Source organism: Misgurnus anguillicaudatus, chromosome 4 (genome assembly GCF_027580225.2).
Source record: "Misgurnus anguillicaudatus chromosome 4, ASM2758022v2, whole genome shotgun sequence".
Lineage (NCBI taxonomy): Eukaryota > Metazoa > Chordata > Actinopteri > Cypriniformes > Cobitidae > Misgurnus > Misgurnus anguillicaudatus.
In genome coordinates, this window is record NC_073340.2 from 33,181,683 (window position 1) to 33,208,584 (window position 26,902).

General features: G+C 36.6%; 1 protein-coding gene across 1 annotated transcript in view; it reads left to right on the forward strand.

Annotated features, from left to right (window-relative positions):
• Positions 1-26,902, forward strand: part of tcerg1l (transcription elongation regulator 1 like) — a 120,433-nt gene that overhangs the window by 76,665 nt on the left and 16,866 nt on the right. The window contains exons 6-7 of the mRNA XM_055176072.2: positions 21,002-21,127; positions 24,002-24,084. Of these exons, the coding sequence (XP_055032047.2) occupies positions 21,002-21,127; positions 24,002-24,084 (209 nt within the window). The remainder of the gene's footprint in view (positions 1-21,001; positions 21,128-24,001; positions 24,085-26,902) is intronic.

Genomic DNA, 26,902 nt, shown 5'->3' on the forward strand with positions numbered 1-26,902 from the left:
GTTTTCTCCTTTCGTCTGATATGAAGCTATGCAAAATAAACCTGCGTTACTCAAACTCGTGACAATGACGATACACGAGAAAGGCAACAAACCTCTGAATTATAAAGTAGCACAACCTCTATCCCCACCAGAATAGAGTCTTTGTGCCATTCACCATGATCAGTCATCTTTATAAACTGAAAGCCCAGGTTCAGGTAAATTCACAGTAAAATGAAAATCTATTACACGGCAAATACCTTAAAATAATATTATATTATTATATTCATATTATTATTATTATTATTATCATTATTATTATATTCATATAAAAACTAAATCTACTTTAACAAAAAAATTATGCATGTACTACAACAACAGCATAATAGTGCCAATGTACTGTCTTAATATAGTATGGCTGTGTGACAATATGGTTTGTTTCTATTTGAAGAGTTTCGTTGCAAAACAAGATAACCACCGGTTTTTTTTACTTGTTCAGAAATCTCGTTTTTTGGTTGTGCATTCCAATTAATATCAATTCAACTGCAGTTGATTTGTTTTGATTTAAACCTTCATAACTTAAAAAATACAGCTAAGTAGCACCATAAAACAAAATAAAAACATGTTAACAATAATAAACATGTTTTGACAAAAAGGTAAAAAATGGATTTATCTCGTTTTGCAACGAAACTCTTCATTTATAAAACAGTTCCAGTCCTTGATTCTGATTGGTCAATAGTTGTACTTTACTCCACTTTGCTTTGTGCCTAATACGAAAAGGCAGCCTCTCGTACCTTACTGTTTACTTAAATATCAGTTTTACACATTTAGTATCAGGGGGTCCCTGCTCCATGCCTCCCTCATCTAAGGGGTCCCCGACCCAAAAAACGTTGAAGACCCCTGCCGTAAGGTGCATGTCATCACAACCAGAAGTGATGGTTCAGGTCTTTGACACAGGGATTCAAATGCAGATGGTTGATTCCCACGAAATCCAGACTTAGAAGGTATCCAACATCAGATTTTTTTTAAAAAGCCCTTGAAGCCATTTTTTTACACATATAAGATTAAGGTCTGAACTTACTATAACCATTATTTTTAGAGGATTTTAAAAATTATTCCTATATAATTATTTAAATTGTTTAGATTATCATTATCAAAAATGTTCTTTACCGCAACATGATATTACATTAAATATATGCATTTACAAACTCATGTTTTGGTAATAAGAACTAAAAAGTTGTCTAGGTACTATGACAAACAAAATTTCAACTTCTGTAGTTGCTAAACTGAACTCTAAACTGAACTGAACTCTTGAACAAATACCTTTGTAACCCAGCATTTGGTCAAAAATGGATGAGCCCAGCCTGCTGGGTTATAATTTTACCCATGCTGGGTTGTTTCAACCCAAAATACTGGGTTGTTTTAACCCATTGTTATGTCAAATATAAACATTTTCTTGGTTAACTCTTTCGCCGCCATTGACGAGATATCTCATCAATCAAGAGAAAACGCTTCCCCGCCAATGACGAGTATTCCCGTCTTTCCGCAATACCACTATTATCCGCAACTTTTTAAACCTGGAACTATTGCCCTAAGGCAGGGGTAGGCAAGTTCGGTCTTAGAGAGCCGCAGTCCTGCATATTTTAGCCTAAGCACTGATAATCTAACCTGATGTCTAAATCCTAAAGACATTGATTAGCTTGTTCAGGTGTGTTTGATTAGGGTTGGAACTAAACTCTGCAGGACTGCGGCTCTGTAGGACCGAACTTGCCTACACCCGCCCTAAGGCAAGCAGCTGCATGTCCGTGTCTGTTTTAAAAATCGCTCTGAATGGGAACTCTATGAAAAGTCCGTCACAAAAATGGAATTATCTCTGCTTTTTGCTCAACATGTGGTGTTTTTGCAGAAACCTACCCATATTCAAAAGCTGATTACAAGTTTTTTTTTTTTGAAAGCAGAGGGTCTGTTCTTTCATCTGATATATTGTATGTTTAAATATTTAAAGAAGAACATTTTCTGGAAGGCATTAAACTTTTGTGAAAATCATAAAAAACACTGGCGCTGGCTGGCAACTTTTATTACAACACTGGCGGTGAAAGAGTTAATTACAATCCAATCTATTTGACCCAATGCTGTGTTGAAAATAACCCACCATTTGTTTATAGTGTAGTGTTACTAATAGGGCCCTATTTTAACAATCTGAAACGCAAGTGCGTAGCGCAAAGCGCAAGTGACTTTGTGGGCGGATCTTGGGCGCTGTTGCTATTTTCCCGGCGGGAGAAATTACTCTTGCACCAGGCGCAAATCAATAAGGGGTTGGTCTGAGGTAGGTTCATTATTCATAGGTGTGGTTTGGGTGTAACGTCAAATAAACCAATCAGAACACTATCCAACATTCCCTTTAAACGCAAGGGCGCAAGTTCCATGGCGGGTTGCTATTATTATGACGGATATACCAGGCGCACGCCAGGAGCGGTTCACAGTTGAGGAGAACCACGTTCTTGTAAGAGCAGTCAAAGACAGAGAAGCTGTTTTGTATGGGGATAGGAGAAACCTGCCCAAACAGTGTAGGTTAAACATGCGTGAGAGGAAATAGCCACAATTGTCTCATCAGCTGGCATCCCCATCGTTGCGCCAAGCGCTACAATGATGTCAGGAGATGGGGGAATCCCAAGCTTGCCAGCATAAATCGGGCACGCCGTGTAACGGGAGGTAGATCTGCCTATACACATGACCTGACGCCAGCAGAGGACATTGCTGCGTCCACCCTCACCGCTGAAAGGGTTTGGGGGCTTTGAAATCGGACCCAAGAAACGCAAGCAAGGTCCAACCCCAAAGTACACTTACAAATCAAGTTCATATACATTAAGGTTTCTTATGAAAACATTTTAATTAGTATTTTCAATAAATAAACGTAATACAGCCACACAACAAACTTATGAAAATATTTTAATCGTTATTTGCATGAGAATTTTTTAACGCAGCCACAAAAAAACTACCACCACAATGTTCACCACAATTATTTCCCTTATCTCATGTGTTAATATTTTTTATTGTAACAACTTATGATTTGCAAAAATAACTGTTGCATCTGTGTAGATTAGATAAGCAAAGTGTGTGCGCATTGTGCACGATACATTATGGTCAAGCATGCGCCCTTAAAATAGCATAATGAACCACGCGCAACGCGCCACTGACTTTAGACTAGTTTTTTATTTGGTCAGTGGCGCAATTGTTTTTTGAAACTGCAAAATAGCATCAGGGATGGTTTGTGCCGGAACACGCCTCCTTTTTTTTGCGCTGAACCGCCCAGGGAGCGCAAGTTCATTCCCTAGTTTGCCGACGTGCGTCTGTGGAGGGAAAAACCCGCTGTGCGCCGGTGCAAAATACGAATGATACATGCGTCACTGACAAAGTCAATTGTGCTGGGTGCAAGATATGACCCAAAGTGTTATTAGTGTTTCTAATTGAAGTAATGTTTTAAAGTTGATCCAACTTTTCACTTTTAACAGTCTAATTCAAATCAATTTGTGCTTTTTTTGTCCATCTCTGGCTTTTTCCTCCTCTGGTAAATAATATTGATGACACTTGCAGGATCTAAATGTTTGTCTATGAATTGCACTTTAGATTGAAAATTTTAGGTAACATCACCTACTTTTGTCAAGCATCATTAGTGGCATATCATAGTTTATGTCTGTGAGGTATAACTAGTCCTGTTATTTCAAAACAAAAGACAAACCTTTAATAAACTCGCATTAAGAATCTTCAAGGTGCTTTAAATTTTTTTGGTATTCTGTTGCTGCAGGTCTCCTTTAGATCTGAGAACATTAGCTGGATTAGATCAAACACAGGTATGCAATGGTATTGCTAGAAGATTGTTTTCCCATCCTGTCAGTCTTTCAAACCGTTTCATCATTAGTGTGCTGATCGCAATGTCTTTGATTTAATTTCCACTCATCTGATAAACAAGTGTCTATCTCAGACATTGTTTCCTCATAATTTCACTTGTGTTTTAAAAGAAGGTCATGGCTTCAGGCATTAACGTCAGCGCTGACTCAGTTACCATCACTAAATTCACAGCCAAGTATTTTTATTTCATTTGAAAGATCTTGAACTAACCTGAAGTATCTCAAGGCGTCAAATGCTGTTGAACGCAGCAAAGACACATTGTGTTCAAAAGTGGCATTTGTGTTGAGTTTTCATGTCACACTGACTTATGTAGTGTTTTCACTTCAGACTTTTTATTCATCTTAAGAGGATCTTTTGAAGATGAAAAACTCTTTCCCTTGAGAATGATAGTTTACATAAAATGCTAATTTTGCTCTTTCCTCCTAGATGTGTTAATAAAAAATAAAAAAACGAGACATATACAATCGATACAGAATGTGATGCATTGTATAGTTTCATATTTGTTGTCTCTCCTGTAAATACCAATAATAATTGACTATAAAGCTGCTTTGCAGCAATGCAAAATTGCAAAAAAGGCACTACAGAAATAAATTTGAATTTGAATGGAGTCTCACTTTCGTATGGAGATTTACCCTACATTTCAAATACTAACTTTGTTCAAAACATCATAAATGAGCTCAAGATGGTCAGTGACTTAATAGGGAGCGTATTTGCATATAGGCACCTTAGGAAACAAAGAAAACCATTCCCATTGTTTTTACCATACTGTACACAAACTTGCTCAAGCTCACGGACCGTAAGCTGAACATCTGATGCATTTGGGACACTTTTCTGTAAACACTTCAGCAGATTTTAAAGTCGTCCTCTGATTGGTTGAATTATACAGGATATTCGGGAGATGTCTGCCCGGAAACAACACAAAGCCGTCTGATTTGAAGAAGAAAGCTGTCATGTTTACATCTATGACAATATGCATCATCAAGATCGAATAAATGCTGCATGTTTAAAGTATGCAAGGTATTTTGACGTGTTGGCTTTTGTTGTTATAAATTTCAGAGACGTTCATGAATGGTGGTTGCATACTGGCCTGTCTGTTATTGTGGTGATATCTCCAAGACCCTAAAAATGACGTGGCACAAAACAAAATGTGATTGGTTGCTTTATGTGTCAGTCATTTGGCCTCTTGGGCGGTCCTTGGCCATTCAAAGCTGCCATGTTTCCCAGACCTTCACTAGGAAGGTCTGGCTACGTGAGACTATGCACAAACTATAAAAAAATCACATCACATCTTTCTGAGAGCTGGCAGAAAAAACAGCAGAAAATGTGCGTGCGGGTCTTTGAGTTCACTTAAAAGTTATGTAGACAGGTGTGTGTGTTGCTGTGCGAACTTGTGTACTTTTGTCCCTCCATGTATTTGTATTACTCAGACTCTGGAGGAACATAGATCTCCAGGAGAAAGATTGAACAGATCTCTCTAAAGATCCTAAGTGACCTTTAAAAACATGAGATGTTCTTCACAGATGGAAAATGGCTGGCATTTAATATAATTGACTCGGTTCACTCTTGTAATCTCTATTAACCCGCTATTTTCAGGGGACCAGAGTACATTCCACGTTCTGTTATCTACATCTCCAATTAAGTCCAAATTCATTAGCAAGACAAACAGAACAATGCACACAAAGCAAACAGCCAGAATAAAAGAAAGGACATTGTACTGTATGCAGCAGGCGTTGTGTGTGGTTTATAACTGGTGATTACATTTGGAATTAAACAAAAGGGAAAATAAAGCGAATTTATGCAAACCCCTCTGAGATTATCGATGTTCAAAATTTTACACACTAGTCAAACTTCTTGGTGAACTGACATGAATTTGTAAAGTTTCTAAAATGCTTGTTTTTTTAACCAAAGATATTTAATATTAAAAAGATGCATCACTGGTATTGATAGATCACAACAGTCAATATGGCCGCTCTAGTCCCGCCTTCTAGTAAAGAGAACCAATCATCAACGGTTATAGAATGACATCATCTGGCAGAAAGACTTTATGCATACACAGTATAATGCTACGTACACACCAAACACAGTGCATCGCGTTACTCGCTCTAGATTACTCGTGGGATTTCGTGTCATGTGAATTTTTTTTCGCGTTTGGGTCGAATAGCACGTGTTTTCGTGGCAAACGCACTGCCCATGAAGCGCCATTCACATCGCCCCACGTGAGGACGCGTCTGATCGCGTCTTTGCATTGACTTTGTATGTAATCTCCTTGCGCAAATCGTTGAACTCGCGTCTGGTGTGGATCCATAGTAAGACAGGTCTTGCTTTACGAAGCATTGCAAACATGGCGGCACAGCGATGCAACATCCTTAACCTCCTAAGACCTGGTGTTTTCACATACGTGGACATCAAATGTTTTGCACTATAATCTTAATTTTGTGTAACTTGAAATTGTTGTACACAAACGTGGACAATTAGACTGCTTCATGTTCAAAGAAAATGTTTATTATATTTATTGGTTCTTTCTAACACCAAATAGCTGGAAGAAATCTAAAATGCAAGCCAAACCAAAGCTCTGGTCTTAGGAGGTTAAAAGACTGTTTCAACCCAGCATTTGATCAAAAAGGGATGAACACAGCTGGTTGGGTTGTAATGTAATCTATTATAGGTTATTTTAACCCAAATCCATGCTGTGATGTTTTATTTGGGTTAAATATAAACATTTTCTGGGTTCATTTAACCCAACAGCTGGGCTGTATAGAGGTACAAACTAAATTACTTTGGGTGAAACTGGCTGCCAAATGTTTCATTTAAAAGCAGACACTTAGAAGTTTATTGAGAAGTCAAAATTAATTAAAAAAATGTTATAAAGAGCTTACATTTTACGTTTTTAATAACTCCACAAAACATAAATGAAATCTTTTTATGAAAAACTAAATGAAACTGGCCTTGGAGTCATCTAGAAATGCACTGCAAATAAAGTCACAGGCCTGACCATGTCCATGTTCTGTTTCCCATCTGAAGATGATAGCGCTAATAGTAAAATTGATACCTCTAAAAATGTATTTTAATTTTTCTAAACATGCCAAGTAAATTTATTTAGAGAAAATAGCTAAATGCTAGCATTAGTTTATTCACAACTCGAACATCCAAGCATCGTTTGAGTAATTTAAGTAAGTTTAATATTAACTAATTAGTCTGCAAGACAATAAACAAATGGTTGGTTATTTTCAACCCAGCTTTGGGTCAAAACGGAACAAAACCAGCAAAACCCAGAAAATACTTACAGTGCCCTCCATGTGTACTGAGCCAGTAAAGACAAAATTGCTCTTTTTGCTGTGGAGACAAGAAATTTGTAAGATGAATATGAGGCAAAAGTAAAGAATATCACATTTTATAAAGATTTGATTGTTTCAACTCATACCGCACATGCAATGGATTAAACTGATACTACACATACTCTGATATGTGCACGATTAATGCACACAGCTCATCACTTAACACTTGTGAGACAATTGTCTTAGTATGCTCACATTACAGAAGTATTCAAATCTGTTGCTCCATTTAGTTGGTCAATTGTTAAAACAGGTGAAAAATAAACTGTGACATTCTGTATATTTGTCTCTTCTTCACCTTTTAATGTTTAAAAATTTCTTGACTCCTTTATCGTCCCAATACTTATGGAGGGCAAGAGTGGCGGCTCGTGACTGCTCATCCGAGGGGCGCAATTTCAAAATATGTGTCGTGTGTTGCTCGTGTTTCAAAATATGTGTTTGTTGGGTCATGTGAATCATGTGCATCACTTGTTTGGTCAAAATAAGTCCCCAAGATAAGATATGCAAAAGGTACAATCCCCATACAATTTCCAACGTAAATCTCTTTTCTTGGACTACAACAAACACACAGATTGTAGGCAACAGTTTACTCCCTGGGCCTGTTGATGTGGACAAGACCGACATTATTATTATTTATCCCGCTTCGGACTCACAGCCTGTAAGTTAACTCCTGTCAGCATTGAATTGTGACCGAATCTTTCAAACATGGTAAGGAGCATCACATTTCCTGCTGACGTCAGAGGTATTCATGCCAATCACAACGTACAGATTAACTGGCCAATCAGGGACACAGCACTTTTCAAATTGATGAGTTTTGTACAAAATCAAAGCATTTAAGGAAAGCCGTACATCTGAAGCTACAAAATTGTACTGTATGTGGAAAATAATGTGTTTTTAACCATAAACCACGTTAACACATCATTTTGTGTTTAGCAATGAAATAGGTGCACTTTAAACAAAGCATTTTCTTTTTTGTGTAGATAGAAAAAGCAGACTTTATGATTATATAGCATTACTCCACCACAAGGTAAAGGTACAAAAGCTGTAACTGGGGCAGTACCATTTTAAAAGATCCTAATATGTACCATCTAGGTACAAATATGTACCTTTGAGGTACTAAAAAGCACTCTTTTGGGTACATATGTGTAATTTTTAAAAGGGTAGCCTACTGTCCCAGTGACTGCTTTTGTATTTAATCATTTCTCTCTTTGTTATTGTCTTATCTGTTCTTACTAAAAACCTTTTTAGGAACCATTATTTTTAAGAGTTTAAGTGATGACCTCCAACTAAGGAATCAGACAGCAGCTATTGATTTGGGTTTTGATGCCCGGTACTCTGCCTTCTTTCCTTCTTTTATTTAAAATGCACAGTCCAAAAAAGTCAATTTGTTCTCTTGTACTTCTTGGGAATTAAGCTTAATTTATCTGACCGTTGAGTTGTTGGAGGTCTGTACTCTTTTGTTTGAAAGAAACCCGGTTAATGTATTTGACTGTTGGGTTGTTGGAGGTTTGTACTCGTTTGTTTGACAGTAACCAAATTGTCAACGGTCTATCTCTAGCAATACATTACTAATCCAGTTGTTAAAACCAAAATGAAAGAGGCCCAACAGCACGAAATGATTTTATTGGTGAATGAAATTAATGGACTGTTAAGTGACCTGTGAGCTTCACTGTAATTAAACCATTTTAGTCTCCAAACGTAAATGTCCAATCTGAGTAAATCCTGTCCCTCACTTTCTTCATCTCTGTGTATGTACGATCCTGCTGCTCCGTGTAATTCCCAAATTAATCTTAGGCTTTCGAGGTCTTTTGTTTACCTGCTCTTTAGATGATCTGTTCGGGGGGATTAGTAAGACCAGGGGTGGTAGCCCTGGCACGGCAAGCCTGATTGGCATCCCACAATGCATCGCTGAGGCGTGACATCTTTTAAGAACCGAGAACGGTAGAGACTTTTCAGAAAGCTGCGTCTGTGTGTTTATGCACTTGCAATTCTCTGTAAGTAAAAGCATTTCAATACATTTTCCCAAACTATAAAATAGGACTGATTAAAGTGCCACTTTTGTAGAAAATTACAGGGAACGATATTGAATGCGGTACAGACCAATGTTTAATTTTATATATTTTTTTACAGTAAGTGGTGCGATGTAGAGGGCAGATGAAATTTCGTTGTCATGTCTATATGACAGGGCAAAATTACAAAGCGAAATCGATCTTCGAATTTTAGGAGAGGACCATCATGGTATGACAGCCTAAAAGGGGGGAAAACTCACTTTGGGTTGCTATTACAAAGCAGATGGCGTCTTTAAAAACCAAAGACAAGATTGGTTGCTTCTTCACAATGCCTTTGGGTCTTGCAAACTTCAGATGCTGAAGTTAAACACGAGCACACATCTAAGAAGCCATTAATGCAAGGAATCTTTCAGAAGCTGCATCTTGATATCGTATATCAATTTCATGGTTATTATAACTGGGATTGGTTTAAGCAACGATAATGGATGCAATAATACTTCACAGTGGGATCCATTATCCAATCAATAGATCACAGACTGATGTTATAAAATATAAAACACGTTTTCCCCTCATTTTGTACGTGGGTCTAAACGCAGATCACTCAAATCTCTTTAAACTCGAACCCACACTGGGTTTTCCTTAATTAATTTTGGGAATAATTATGAAAGAGTTTAAGTACAGCTCTTAACATTCAATTCATCTCTCCCAAAACAGTTTCGCCCTTGGGCCACTTCATTTCGCTCACAAGAGGGAGTTGCACAAAGAAAGCGATGGGGTGAGAGGAAACAAACTGCTTCAAGGGGCCAACGGGAGTCTCTGGAGTTAAAAAGCTTGTGTTTCTTGGCAGATGCGCTGCACGTCTTCGCTCATTGATTCTGATGTGAGTCTGATGTGCCGTGGGACTGAACTAGGTCACTTTTTATTCCTTTATTTCTTTGATACGAGTTTTGGCAGGGTGAGGTTTAAAATGGAAGGCTGAAGCATCATGCGTTCTCACTCGGTGAGTTTGTCAGGAATAAAATGACTCATCATGGATGGATTATCAAGCACATACGTAAAGACGCCGCAGAGAGAGCGTGTGATGTTATTGTGCACTGCTTGTAAATAAAAGCAATCTTATTGTTCCCAAGCGCTTGATTTTAAAAGGCTACAGGCAGGAAGGTGATCCGCACTTTGATGTAAGTACTGTTTATGACTGTGCAACATCAATATTAAAGAGCTCCAATTATCCGATTTACAATTTTACATTTCTTTTGTTGTGTAAGTGTGTATTAGTATGCAAAAGGTACAAATCCCAAAGTAAAGATGACGTGACTCTTTTCTTGGACTGCAACGAACTCAAGGATTGTATGCTACAGTTTACTTGGGCCTGTTGATGTGGACCAAGCGTGCCGCACAAGCCCTGAAAAGTGAAGCCAAAATGTCTCAATCACCCCCCCCCCCAGTGACTGGTCCCAGTATAGGTCACAAACCTCGCCTCCCCATGGTATTCAATGGGACTTGAGACCAACTAAACAATTTAATTACACTTCAATTATCTTTTTTCCGAAGCTGGTTTCTGTCATTTACTGTAGTAATGTTTATCACACTGATGTTAATTCAAATGTTTGTTTTTAAAATAAGTTTGTGTTTAGTTAGTTATTTAATGATATAAAAACGGTGGTGTCACGTCATGATTGACAGCTGTGATATCGTGTGATATGCGCATTCTACGAGAGCGAGGGCGGGGTCTTGATTTCGCGGCTTTACTTCCTGCTCACTAATGCGCAGGACTGGTCCCGAAATCGCTACTGCGCAGACTCAAGACCCGAGATGTCAGCGCCGTATCTGGACACTGGCGGCTTCACTTTTCACCAATGGAAGAGAGTGAGCAGGCTTCGTCTATCTTCTTTTACAGTCTATGACGTGGACACAGCAGTCATTATCATAACTCCTCCCGCTTCTGACTCACAGCCTGTATGTTAAGTTGTTTTCATATTTAAAAAAATTACTACTGACTAAACCATGATTCAAACGCAAGTGCAGTGCAGAGTACCGCTTGTTGTTTGTCATGTCTACAATCACAAATGCAGACATAGTTTTTATGTTTTAGTATCCTTACTAATCTGATACATCCTGCTCAAGCCACGCTGGTAAAGTTGATCGATCAGCTTGGTCATCTGTTTTTTCTGGATCAGATTCGGCTCGTATTGATAAGGTAGTAAAGACGATGTCAACTCCTGTTAATATTGTGTGACGTCAGAGGTATTCAGGCCAATCACAACGTTCTAAAACAACACATAGATTACATAGGAAACTAAAACATTTGTTATTTTCGATGAGGAATTTGTTCAAGAGATCAGTTTAGCAAATAGTCAGACCATAAAAAAAAACGAAACCGAAAGTAAAGTTCTGATCCAGACGTTTATCGCGTCAGCGCACGTGCGTCCGATGAAATCGTCTATAAAATCAGTGCTTTTCAGGGAGGCAGGGCAAAGAGCAACAATAATGGCTGGTGTTTGGAAAATAATGTTTTTAAACCATAAACCATGCAAACACATTGTATTACACCAAATCCCCAAAATAAATCCGATATCCGCTATGTTATTCTGTCATCTTTTCTCCCTTTTTCCCAAAACGCGATAAAAGCCAGTCCTCCTTCTCTGCAGAAACGCAAGCCACTCGGGCACTCGGGAGACGGAAAAATGCCGGCTGTTGCTTGTTCTCATGACAGCATCAAGCTTCTGTCATGCTAACACATTGACCCCAGGGGATCTCATGAAAAACTTTCCATTAATAAAGTCAACGAAAATCGAGCAGGACAAAAACATAATACACCTGATCGCTGTCGAAAAAGTTCAGCGACGACATCTCAAGAATGGCAGCAGCAATGACAGTGTTCTTAATATGACAAAGTAAGTGTTTTGATTAATGCCATTAATGTTTATTCAGTGTATACCACTAGTCAACTAAATGAATATAACATGGCAAAGATGAATGCACATTTATACATTGATTCAATAGATTTATAGCATTTTGTGAAAAAAATATCAGTTTTTATAGTAAATCTTTAAAAATTCAAATCCATAATTTGATTTTCAATCAATTATTATAACCTAAAGATGAGAAGTGAAAGTTTGTAACAGAAAATAGTGGTTTTCATCTCGTCACTTTCTTGGTATAGAAAACACATTTTAACCGAAATTAGTTAAAAGGATTTATTGCGTTTTGGAACCAAACTCTTCATGTGCTCTTTAAAACCCAAATATTGCTGCTGAAGGATCGTACCACTTTTAGTTGGTAGCTTTAGATGTCTGTATTGTACTTTGTTCTGATAAGAGAAGCTGAGATTTAAAGTGTCCCAGCAAGCAATAGCCATCATTGCTGCTGTCTAGGTTAACTATTGACCCAATATAGTCCAGCTACGAGTAACCCACTTTTAGCCAAAATAACCTTGAATTTGGTTCACTGTTGTTTGGCCAAAATAACTTGAGCAAAGTCAACAGTGATGATAAAGGGGTTTAGTCCCAATGGTGGGTCTTTTAAATTTTCACAGACAGTCCAAATGTTGCCTTGTTGTTAGCCTAGACATCTGGGTTGTGTTTGGACAGCTATTAGACGTCTTTAAACGCAAAATTGCTTGCTGAGGTAAAACATCCAAGCCAATGAAGGATTTAGTTTAATTCAGATTGAAAATTAATTTTCTGTTGAGTTCTCATTCATTCAGATTGGATTCTCACCAAGGGGGCTAATTTTCTTCTGTATTAAACCCTTAGCCAATTTTGCTTGGGGTATTTTTGCATAAAACATTCAGTACTAATTCAGATATGCAAAATTGTTTCTTAAATAAAGTTTTTTTTCTTCCAAGAAGGCATTTCTTTGACCGCTAGGTCAAATTTGCTAATCCAAGATTCTTACGTACACTTCATTGTCTTATCAGGGCTGCTAGTCAGAACCTTCATGGTGGTTATCTTTTATAAAGGCCTGGTGATGCGATAAAAGGTCCATGAAAATTGACACGCTATCTGGCTCTCACTGAATATAATCTAAAGCTACCGAAGCATGTCTGATGGAGAAGGCCAGCAGATCGACCCATCCAGCGCACACGATCACGACTGCAGTCATAGCCCACCGTCAACAATACATTCATAATGACAGTTTTGTTTTCCCACATAAATAAACAGTTATTATTTTCTTGGTCACATGGGCATGACAGGGATTGTAAACCGATACAAATTAGTAGGACACACAGTGGATGCGTTGCAAATAATCTCACGCTTTGAGACAAATGCATTAAATAAATGCAAGTAGGGGCTGTTCGCAGCTACAGATTTTTTTTAAGTGCTTTTAAATATAATGTGATGGATATATTCACATGTTGGGAAGCTGTCACTACAAACCCTGCGTGTACAGGTGCTAAGTACAGACAGACTGTGAACGATTGCAGAAATAGCAGCATTTGCGTGAAAAGCATATTTATCATGCGTTTCAGACCAAAGCTACTATTTTGACATTCACAACATGTTTCAGGATAGCGGTACTTGTTCTAGTTTTGAAGAAAACTTAAAGCATAATTCTTATGTTCTTGCACCCGGATAGAGGATATCTTTCATGCAGAAAGAATCTGTCTTGTGAATTTCAGAATCCCGTAGGATGTTTTTTAATCTTTGCCATAGCCAGATTATTAAATTTAACAGATCTGTATAGCCAGGTGTTTTCAAGTGATGAAGAAAAAAAAAGTGGGAAAATACTTTTCAAATACAATTATGAATGGTAGAAAGAATCTAACAGCATTAGAAATAAACTTCATATTGAAAAAATGCAAAACGGATTCTCAAGCTTTCTCAAACAAATCATCCGACTCAGAATAATGGACAGCCAGCAATTGGATGCTCATTTTAGACCTTTCATTTAAACCTGAAACGTTCAATGCACATCATTTTGGCTGTAAAGGTCTCCGTCTGTCATCCTAGGCAGCCATTTGTCATGTGCAGGTCATCCCAAAAGCTTTCACTGTCTCTGTTTGATGCCTTTATAACAACAGATTATAGATAATGTCCTCTTGTCTCCCTCTGGCCCACCAATCCTGACATCAAAACGCATCAAACTCTTAACCTTCCCAAGAGTCATTTCTGTTGTTTGACCCCCGGTTTACCCAGCTTTACAGGATGTGCCTATGACAGCAAGTTTGGGCTTTTTATACTTTTATGCTGGAAACAATGGGTGCACTCTAGGGATGCACCGAATTTTCGGCCAACAAAAATTTTCGCCCCAAAAGAGAATTTTCAGCCGAAAGACTTTTATTACCGAAACAATACGGCCGAAATGTTGTGATGACGCAAACAGAAACCGTGACCTGCACGTGCTTGTCTGAAGCAACATGTCTGCGATGTGGACATATTTAACCACAAAAAGGTGCTTAAGTGAACAGCTTTCTGTACGCACAGACGCACATGCGGTTGAATGTGTCCGGTCCAGCTCCAGTCAGACATGATCATCCTTCAAAAATCAGACCTGTTGAAGTGCAAACTTTAGAGCGAGTTGCGCTAATGTGTCTCATACTCTAGTCCATTTACATGCATTTGGCGAATAAAGCAATGAAAAACAACGTAACGTTTTTATGTAGAGCGACTGTTTATGCTGCGCTGTTTGGAATTCACCCTCAGTCTCAGTAGTGCATACACGGAGAGACGCGTTTCAAAAAGCTAGCGAACATAAAATCTTTCTGTTACTGACAGGGCACATACAAACAAAATGATCTCCACAGTATTTTTTTTTCTAATAAAAACATTTTTTACATCGTAAAGTGTATGTATACATTACAGGCAGAAACCAGTCTGTGCTTATTTGGTCTTAGAGACAGTAACCTCAATTAGCCTACTTAAATCTGTGTGATTAAATGCAAATCAAAAACCCAAGACAAAGAGAAAATCACTTCTGTAGCTCTAAAAATAATAATAATTATATTTAATTTATACAATAAAGGCAGTGTTATAATTCATTTAATTTGATTTCTGTACCCAATGCTAATTTCAGACCTTACTTAATGTGCAACATTGTTCTTTTTTATAAATGTTTGCAATTTCTTTATTTGTTATTCGATTTTTCCCACCCGTTTTTTGCTGATCCAAAAAATAATCAGATCCGTGTCTCAAAAACTGTAATGTGATCGGAATCGTGAGTTTTGTGATCCGTCACACACACCTAGTAAAGTTAGTACACAGTGATAGCCATAAATGCAATGGTACTAATAATTGGCATAATAATTTCTTTCGATGTTTCGGTTTTCGGTCTATAATTTTTATTTTGGTGCATCCCTAGTGCACTCTGTTTTTTGTTTGTTTGTTTTTGTTTCATATTCATGTCCATATGTTTTGCTGCCCAACTTGACCAGGACTTGAATAAATATTGTAACTCAATGGGACATTCCTGGTTAAATAAAACAAACTTTCAAGCGATCCATATTTTATTGATTAGATGTTTTTCTTGTCACATTTTTTTTGCAAAGGATCCTAAAATTGTTGTTTTTGGTGGAACATTTAACATCCACAGAACCTTTCAGACATAAATCAAAATGCGCAGAAAGCATTTTGCAAAACAAAACTTTACTAAATGAACAGAAAACACCCATGATGGGACAAAACATCAAAATCTTTAGGGGGCAAGACTTAACAAGACATCACATCCAATAATTACAAAATGTACCAGCACAGGACAGCAAACACAAAGGCATTAAATAGGGGATAAATAATAAAGGCAACAGGTCAGAGGCAGTAACCAAAAAATTATTAACAAGGGGACGGGGTCATGATACTAGACGGGGGAGAACATGGCACACAGAAACAAACCATGGCCATGTGCTTCCACATGGGACTGCCACAATCCTGTCACAATAAACTAGAACAAGGAAAACAGGATTGTGGATTTATCATCATATTTGGTTGGAAGACGCCTACTTTTAAGAAGGCCTGTAGTCATTAAAAGATCTTTTCATTTTATATGCGACACAAGCATCTAATTCAGAATTGAGAAGAGATACACAAGAGATGCTTTATGAAGGCTGACGAGTGATACACATCTTTGAGTGATACATATGAAAGCTAATTTAATGAAAAACAAGCCAACATCATAAAGTGTGTTATTGATCAATAGCTGCCGTGGTTTATCAATACACCATATTTCTGTGCGTATGTGCAAGCGTGCTTTCAAATCAAATGCAATAGAAGCAGCCATATTGTTTGAGCGAACAGATGCAAATCTTAACTTCATGCACCATTAAGTGTCTTAATGAGCAGATCTTATAATCTCCCCCTTCATTTAACTCCCATAATGCATAATACATCTCAAAAGATATATGCAACTTCCATGATGTCCGTCAACTGTCACACTAATAGACTTTGTCAGCAGAGCTTCTTGTTTATTTTATTTTTTATTTTTTTTGTAGTTTTAAAGAAGAAAATATTGATACAATACATTCTAAAAAATACTAAGTTATTTTAAAACCAGCATTGGGTCAAAAAGAGAGGAACCCAACCACCTGCTTGCTTGTTATTTAACCTATGCTGGGTTGTTTCAACTAGAGGTCTTCTCGGGTCCTTAGAAATGTACCAGACCCAAAATCTCCAGAATCACAGAATCCGACATGGATAAATCATCTTTTTAAAAGAAAGAACCGACCTGAGACAAACTTGACAAAATAAGACCAGAGTCCGCATCGACCCAGTGGCAATTTTTGGAACCCGACTGGACCCAAATGTAAACGGCACCACTGCTCCATTTATTTTCATTTGTTATCTGACTATGACACCAAGGTAACCTTTACAGTGTGTATTCAAATTTGATTGACAGGTTTGCCTCAATAAAAATTAACCTACCAACAGCCACACAATGTAGGTAGCGCTCTTGGCAAACAGAGAGGCGTTTGGTCTTCTCGGGTCAGTTTGGCAAAAACACATTAATTTTAAATTACCCGATTAATACCTTACCCGAGGCACACGTGACACTTTTTGACCCAAACCCGCTTGGGTCTTGGGTCGGACCTTGGGTTTTTAGATCTAAGTGGACCCATAAAGACCTCTAGTTTCAACCCAAAATGCTGGCATTATTGAGTTAAATATAAACATTTTGGGGGTAAATTTAACCTAGTGGCTTGGCTGACCAAGTGCTGGGTTGAAAATAACCCAGAATTTTAATCAATAATTTATGCTTGCCCTCAACATTAGGTCTGTTCATGACAACTAGACAAAGAGACCATAATCATAAATAATATAAATGGAGTTAGACATACACACAAAAATGCTGGATTGTTTTACCCTATTGATGAGTTAAATATGTATATTTGCTGGTATTTTAACATTTTGTGTGTGTTTCTCCAGTCTTATCTCACGAGAATTTGTACATATTTTACTAGTTGGCTAATTCGTATGAATTCATACGAAGTTACTTGCGCAAAAACGTATGATTATCATAAAAAAACTATAACGAAACCCAGCCCCTAACCCCAACGTCACAGGGGTCAAGGCAAATTGTACAAAAAGCTATAAATGTGGTCGTATGAATTAATACGAATTAGCCAACTCGTATAATACGTACAAATTCCCATGAGATAGCGTTGGTTTCTCTATATTTTACCCAACCATGGGTTAAAACAACCAAGCATTTTTACTGTAGCATGAGAATCATTTTTACTTCACAGCTGCTACTGCGTATATCACTAAACACCATAATAGACCAAATATTTACACATTTATATTTAATAATGTGAGTATGAATACGCATTTCCCTTGCTGATATCACTTGCATTAGCTTTTAATAATTATAAAAAATTATAATTTTTATTTTATTACAGTTTGTTTTATATTTATGTTTTAAGATATTCATGAAAATCTGATCACAGAAAGCGAGACCTAAGCGTACTGTAGCATCTGCTTCATGTGCTTGTGGAAATGGCACATACATATTCAACCTGACAATCCGTCAACCCCTCTGGGTTTCAGCAATGCCCAGCCCAGAGCTAAAGCCAAATGTAATTAACCTTTATGAACAAACCGAGTCTGTCGAGCAAAATTCGGACAGACGCTATAAAATTAAAGGTTAAATATGGCCCGTGTTGATGAGAATAAGCTTCCAGCTCCTTTTAACATTTCGATGTTTAACTAGTCAGGAGAACTTTTGATTGAAGCTTTGATAACTTTAATAAGTTAAGCGTGTGAAATGAAACGCTTTGTTGCCTCTGGGTGATAAAAGCAAAGTTTGTGAGATGTCTGTCAGTTCATAAGCTGATATGCATCTGTGTAAGGCTCTCAGGAGTGATAAAGTCGATTGTTTCTGCGGTAGGTTTATTTGTTTATGAGCGCTTTGGGAGTTAAATCCACTGCCTTTTTGGCTCATGGAAAAGGGACAGATTGTGTTGTACCGTTTAATGTTTGTGTATTTTGCAATAGTGTGTCCTTTGCATCATCTCTCTTATAACATTACTTTTCACAGCTGGTCACAGTTGAATGGAGGGAACATGGTTTAATTCAATGACATCTGCTGATAAACTGCTTAAAAACTGTTTGGTTTTTGAACATAGTAATTTCTGGTCTGCTAAGGTGAACGGTATACAGACCCAACCCATTCTTATGAAATGTGTATAAATAGCACAAAGTTGAAAGGTCGTGTCACGGTAGGAAATCCATTGTTTAATTAGATTAGATTAGATTATTTATCCTGAAGGAAATTTGTCTTGGACAAAGGGCTGCCACATAAGACATACAATATATACATATAGTACAATAACAGCAACATCAAAAAAAAAAAAAAAAAAGTGTACAATATAAACACTACTACTACTCCAATTCAAGTTAACCTATATTACCTCCTGAGTTAAAAAGATTAATTGATAAAGGAATGAAAGAAATGAAATCCTCCGTGTCATGTCTTGTGTTTGTACTAATGTCAGTACTACCATGTTTGTTTTTCATTCCATGTTCATCTGTTCCTGTGTTTTGCTTAACTGCTGTTATTTTGATTCATGTGTTTTGTGTCCTGTTTATTTATTAAATGTTATTTATTCAGTCATCAAGCTCTGCACTTGCGTCCTCACTTCTGCAAACCTATCATGACAGAATGATCCAGCCATGAGTGTGACACAAACACGGGTATAAATACACAAAGACTAATGACACACAGGTGGAATGAATGAGGTGATAATTAACAATACATATGCCAAATTCCAATTTTACATGCATATGACACGCCAGCCCTTCCCGTTCATTTATACGGCACATCTTTTTGTTTCATTTTATTTATTGGTTTCTCATTTGTTTTCTGTTTTTTAAACCATTTTCACTTGGGTTTGGGGTTAGATTTGGGATTTGCTTTAGGATGTCATTTAATATATAGGTTTCTTCATGTTTTGACTATTTTTAAACCATGGTCGTTTGGAGTTGGGGCTAGAATTGGGGTTTGGGTTAGGATGCCATTTTATGTAACAAAAACTTGCTCTAACCCCTAGCGACAATCGTTTACTTAATGTAAGCTGGCTAAAAATGTGTAGGATTGAAAAAAAAATCAGTTCTGTTCAATTTCTACATGTTTGTATATTTTTCTGCTTTTTCCCCTTCTGGCTCTACAGTTTTGGTTGAAAATGCACATGCAATTGAAACATATTTAAATTACTAGATATTACAAATATTTGCAATAATGTCAAAATATTTAGATTTTTACAATTTAGCAGGGATATAAAACTTTTAAGAAAAAATGTCTTTCCATTATAAAAGTGACCCAAGTCTCAAATGTGTGACCCTGGACAACAAAACAGGTCATATTAAATTTTTTTTATATATGAATATATATATGAATATATATATATATATATATATATATATATATATATATATATATATATATATATAACTATAACTATTTAAAATCTGGAATCTTAATGTTATCCCAATGAGGTCGGTAACAACTGCATCCACTAACAAAAAAATAAAGTTTTGATATATTTACGGTAGACAATTTTCAAACTATCTTTCCTGAACATGATCCTTACTTACCATATTTTCCGGACTATAAGTCGCACTTTAATCATATTTTGGCTGGTCCTGCGACTTATAGTCAGGTGCGACTTATAAATTAAAATTAATTCATATGAACCAAGAGAAACATTACCGTCTACAGCCGTGAGAGTCCGCTATGCTGCTCCTGTATTTATGTAATTTAATGGATTCAGTGATGTGGAATGACTCCGGGACCTTTTTGAACTTGATTTGGCTTGTCGTGTTGTTTAATCCTATTCAGCCTCCCAGGTATGTTCTGTATGCTATTGTTTTAGCTGAATAAATGTTAATGTTACGTTAACATGTATGGACACCTATTCATCCTGCTGTTCTGTGCTATTGTTTAGTTGAATAACTTGCCTTTCCAGATTAAATGTCTGTTCTTCGGCTTGGATTTTTTAAAAATAATTTTCTAAATAAACGTGAATTATAGTCAAGTGTGACTTGTATGTATGTTTTTTCATCTTCATGATGCATTTTTGACTGATGCGACTTACACTCCAGAGTGACTTATAGTCCGGAAAATACGGTAACATCATAATGTTTTTTTGGGATGGTAGACCCATACAATGAATTGTCTATTGCTACTGTACAAATATACCCATGCGACTTATGACTGGTTTTGTGGTCCAAGGTAATGTTTTTGCACCATGTTACATTGATGGTCATGTGGTAATGTTCTGCACAGTTGTAATGATACAGTTCATGTGTATTAAAACAGATTTTCATGTTTGTTGTTTGTGGCATTCAGGAAGACGAAACACCTGGGAGAGTTTGCTGGGACCTGTACTGCCCTCTCACATTACCGCGGTAACATCACTTACCGCTCCTGGAGTGACCCTGCTCACTGGAAACTGGAAAGAGCAAAGAACTGCAGGTGTGTTAATACATTACACATACTTAAACTGCAATTTCACAACAGCTTTTTTGCATTTAGCCCATATAACAGTGGGAGTTCATAAGAAGTAGTGTGAGATTTCTTATTCAGACATACAGGGTACCATAACCACAGGAGCATCGGATTACTGTAAATGCATCTCCATCTATCAGGGTCATCTTAATATATAAACAAACAATGTTTCAATTTAGATTAGGTTAGAATGAATGTCATGTCATGCCTTTAGCTGTCTTTATCTGAGCCCACTGTTTGTGTTCTTGTTTTTCTGTCATATCTCTAAAATAGAGATCGACTTTTTGTGATTTGTGGATTTTTTTTGACAAGTTTATTGCAAAGTTTCACCCTGCAAGCAATGAAAGATCATTTTCTTTCCATGTTTCTTTCACTTTTGTTGTTTTCTTGGTACACACAGAAAAGGATGATAATTGGTTATTGCTTTTTCAATCATCATGTGATTCGCTACGTTTTATAAAACCATAAATAGCTCTAAAACTAGATTCATATTAGATGTAACCTTTATTAAACATCGATGTTTTTATCATATGGCTTTTGCCGCTGTTTTATTTTACTTTGGGCTTAACAACAACCTAAATCGTGTGACAAAATTACTTTTTTACGAAACTTTAAAGCTATATTTATATATGTCCAATAGGGGTGTGACGAGACACTTAATCCACGAGACGAGACGAGACACAAGATTGAGTTCACAAGGACTAGACGAGACAAGATTTTTACGAAATCCTCAATGAGAAAAATGAATGGAAAACTTTATTTTGAAAATGTTTAAAACTAATCTAGGACTGTGCCTAACAATTACTTTGCTAATTGATAATAAAGTTAATTGATTTTTTGGTAATAAAAATAGAAAAAAGTGAGCAATAACCTTTAAAATTACATAATAATAATAATAATAATGAAATAATAATTGGTTCAAATAAACAAATTACAGTAATATGTAGGTAGCCTTTGTAATAAAAAGTACTCTTCATGTCCATCTGGATCTCATAGGAATTCATGTTTTAATTTTTTTACAAGGTGGCTAATTCATATGAAATTTGTACAAAATGAATTGTATATTGATTATTAGAATAAAAGCAATAATGAGACCCCAACCCAACGTCACAAGGGTGAAAGCAAATCATACAAAAGCATGCAAATTTGGTCGAATTGGCGATTTAGCATTTCTGTACCGCAGATCAAGTTTATACGCCCGTATTCTGTGTATTCTGTTTAAGCAGTCAGTGGCCACATAAACATTCTCCATTATTATCAGTAAATGTAAGACAAAAAGTGGCTGCACGCCATGCAGCAAGTGTCTTATCTGACAGAAGCAGATAAATGGCTCGTGTAGGCGTGGATGAGAGGTTCCCCGTCAGCGCTTGAAGCGTCGAGATGATAACTGATATAAATCAAACAGAATCTTCATTCGGCCTTTATTGCAAAGCAGTTGGTTGTTGTAATACAAAGAGTTGCTATGGGGCCCGAATAGTTTCATGCAAATTTAATCGGAATGTGTCGGCCCTGAATGTTTTATAAAACGACACGTTTCACATTCATGCTGCACCGCTCCTCATTTGTTTCCATGATCACGGAAAACCTGGGAATATGATTTTTTCAATTCATGAAAAATATAGTAAATGTTGATTTTTCAGTTTTGCACTGATCCAAAATATTCACTGTATTTTGACTGTTGAGTTTGTGTATGACAAAACTTGCCTGTACCAAGTGTCTTTTTGGGGAATTTGCATGAATCCAAAGTAACATCTACAGAATCGAAAACTGGAAACATTATTGGAAATTCATTGGTCAAAAGTGTCTGAACCACTTTTGTCCATTATTTGACTAAAATCAGCAAAACATTCATATTTCTCTTAACGCCTTTCTCATCTTTTGTGTTTTATTAAATGTGTTTGCGTGTCTTGAACTGTATTCTTCACATGAAGAATGAAACTTCAGCAGTCACACCTATGAATGGGAGATATTTTTGATTTTGTTGTTGTATTGTAAACAGCTTAATTCAGTATGCGGTTTCTGTTTGAGTTTAATTTCATTCAGGACAAAAGATCAAGCGGTGCATTCTGATTTCAACTCCACCTCATTCTTGCCACATCCCATTGCAAACCTTTTCATACAGATACAGTCAAAACATATTTTATGCCCGACTTTGCTTGAATGTATCCAGACTAACTAAAGTGAATGGGAATGTTGTGTGCGATGCTTTCAACCATCACTGACAGCCACAGTGGGCTTTTCCTATTGATTCGCCTGCCAGACTTTGGTTGTTGCAATCATAATTTATTCTGAGCAATTTCTGTTTGAAAATGTTTAAATCTCTTTTGAAAGTTTTCAGATTTGCTTAAAAAGTGAATGTATATGTTGATGATTTTCTGGAAATCATGTTGTATATATACATACAGTGGCTACAACTTCAAGTTTTGGATAAAACACATTCAGTAATCATCTTAAATCAAACAATATGTTCATTTACACACTTGAATGGTTTTAAGTTGCACATATAATGTTAATATATTCTAGACTATATGTAAATATAGACACCCATCTTTGCTGGATCATTGTTCAGCTTAACAAAGAATGAAATAGCTTTCATTATAAACTCAGAGCTGATGTGCAGCATTTTCATTTCAGGATGCCATTAATGAAACTGGATGGCATAACAATTTCATTAGTAGACGGAGTAAATTTTTCAATGTTTAATTATAATTCCTGACATTAAAGGGCATTGTCTTTTACAATATTTACTATTTATGAGGCACTAATTGTTTAAAAAAGACAATGTGGATTTAAGATGTCATTACCAGAGGCATATTAAGCGTTTGTCCTCCTCTTTCTCAGGTAAGATACTGGAACTGAAGAAGACGCCCTGCAGAGATGCCCTAGTTCTTCATCACGATCCAAACCCAGGGAATAAAGCTGAGGTTTGTCATTCAAAATCTATTAGTCTGGTGTTACTGTGTATTTTTATTTTCTGGGTAAGTTTTTTAAACTTAAAGGCACAGTATGTAATTTTCACCATTAGTGGTCGCTAAACAACAACAAGGGCTGTAGCGTGATGATGCTGTAAAGGTGTGAAACATGGGAGTTGTAGTTTTTACCTTCACTATCGATAAAAATTGATCAGACAGGATTAACAAATCATGTTAATGATGTACATTATAATGTGAGCCCACAGTGTGGCTTGATACAAGCCAAAACAAAGCAAGCGGCATGCTAGAAATGACTCCAGTATCTCCACATTCTGCATATTTACGCATGCGACTGGCGTATAACATCAAACTTGAATAATATTGCAAAAAAATTGCAATAATATGATGTCACTGTATGCCGATCGGTCTGCACAGTGCCACATGAAGTCAATCGTATATGGTTTCTGAAATCCAGAAATCAATGGGCATGACACCATTGACAAGTGACCTTATGAACAGGGGTAGAGCGTTACTTAGAGAAACTTAGATTTGGTAAACCATTCTCTGCAAGTATGTGAAAAATTGAAAATTGAAATTTGGCTCTCTTTGTTACGAAAGCCGAGAGAGGATGTGTACTACTGTATATACACTTATCTAAAGAATTATTAGGAACACCTTACTAATACTGTGTTTGACCCCCTTTTGCCTTCAGAACTGCCTTCATTCTATGTGGCATTGATTCAACAAGGTGCTGAAAGCATTCTTTAGAAATGTTAGCCCAGATTGATATGATAGCATCTTGCAGTTGATGGAGATTTGTGGGCACGAAGCTCCCGTTCCACCACATCCCAAAGATGCTCTATTGGGTTGAGATCTGGTGACTGTGGGGGCCATTTTAGTACAGTGAACTCATTGTCATGTTCAAGAAACCAATTTGAAATGATTCGAGCTTTGTGACATGGTGCATTATCCTGCTGGAAGTAACCATCAGAGGATGGGTACATGGTGGTCATGAAGGGATGGACATGGTCAGAAACAATGCTCAGGTAGGCAGTGGCATTTAAACGATGCCCAATTGGCACAAAGAGGCCTAAAGTGTGCCAAGAAAACATCCCTCACACCATTACACCATTGCATTAGTGAGAAATTGAACAGGTGTTCCTAATAATCCTTTAGGTGAGTGTATATATTTTGCTTGCTTGTTTTCTCATGATCACAACTTAATTTCTCGTTATCTCGAAATAACAGAAGTTGTTTTCTCGTGATCTCTGCTTCATTTTCTTTTGATCTCGAGATAAAAGTTGTTTTCTCGTGATCTCGACATACTTGTGATGTAATGAAAGCTTACGTGTTGTTTTGTTTGTAGACAGCAAAAGTATATTTTGCTAAATTGGCATGGATGAACAAATGAGATTTTACTTGGATCAGGGATTCGCTCAAGCTAAAATAGATCCCTCAGTAATTGACAATTTGATAGTGCTGAATTTAAGGACCATCTCTAAAGTTAATCCATAATACATGTTTCTAATTTTAACAGCATTTAAATGAGATTACTTATCGTCAAAAAACAGTCACAAAACCAACACGTTCATGTGGTTGTCAGCTATAATGCACACATTCAAATAACTGTCAAATAGGGGAGAGCAGGGCGAAAGTACCATTTTTCAGAAAAATTAATTGTAAAAGATAATGGTTTAGTGGTCTATCAATACCAGGTGGGATTTTGAATATATGTAAAATGATTTCAGTTTAATTTAACTTTGAAGATAAATATTGAATTGTTACTTTTGTAACACAACAAAACAAGAAAGATTTTCGTGTTACACGTTTTTATTAAATATGCATGACTATGACCTCGTTAATATGTAACTGCAAACTTATTCTGTCATTTATCTTTGTAAAAAATAATGAAGTTACATTTTTATTTTAAATTTCAGTTTTATCAAATGTTTCAAAAGCAACCAACAGTACAAAGTTAAATTGTTGAGAATAAAAAATTTTCAGTTTGAACACTATGAAAATTAAATTAAATTAAATCAAATTAGAATAATACTTGTATCAATTTTCAACATATACAACAGTATTAGCAGCGGGACAAACGTAACAAGCGTTACTTTTGACCCAACAGGTTCGAACCAGATTTACTTTTATTTCGAAAAACTTATTTCGAAAAACTAAATAACCTGTAGATTGATCAGTATTGTAACACATGGAACCAGAAACACAATGTATTATAAGAAAAAAATGATTACTTTTGTAATTTACTTATCATGGTTGAAAACACCTTTCTGGATCTACACGCGGAAAACGGCGAGTAAATATCGTGATATTTGTCAGCTCTGTAAAGGGTTTGTGTGCTAAAGATGCTGTCATAGTTTGGGATGTTTGAGATTATCAGGGCTCGGAGAAAATCGCTTTATCACGTTCGTCCCACCCCGGTTCTCCCCTAATACTGAAGATAGAAACGTGTACATTAATACTTTAGAGATAGTCCAAAATTAAACGAACATCAACTGTTCAACTTTATTATTTTTTTTTTAAGTCTATCGCAATTAGCTACACGTGTGGTAACAGCAAAGACCCCAAGTCATATGCATCAGCAGTCCACTTCAAAAAACATGAAATATTATAGACAAGAAATTCCTGGACAAGAAATCCTCTCTCTGTGTCCGTACTTTGTGATGTCAGAAGGGGATCTTATTATAATTAAACCGCCCATTAATTTGCATTAACCAACCACGGCACTGCCATTAAGTGCAGAGAGAGAGAGAATAATTGACAGCACAATTGAGTTTTAATTTCAACAATCCACCATTACGGAGATCAGTGT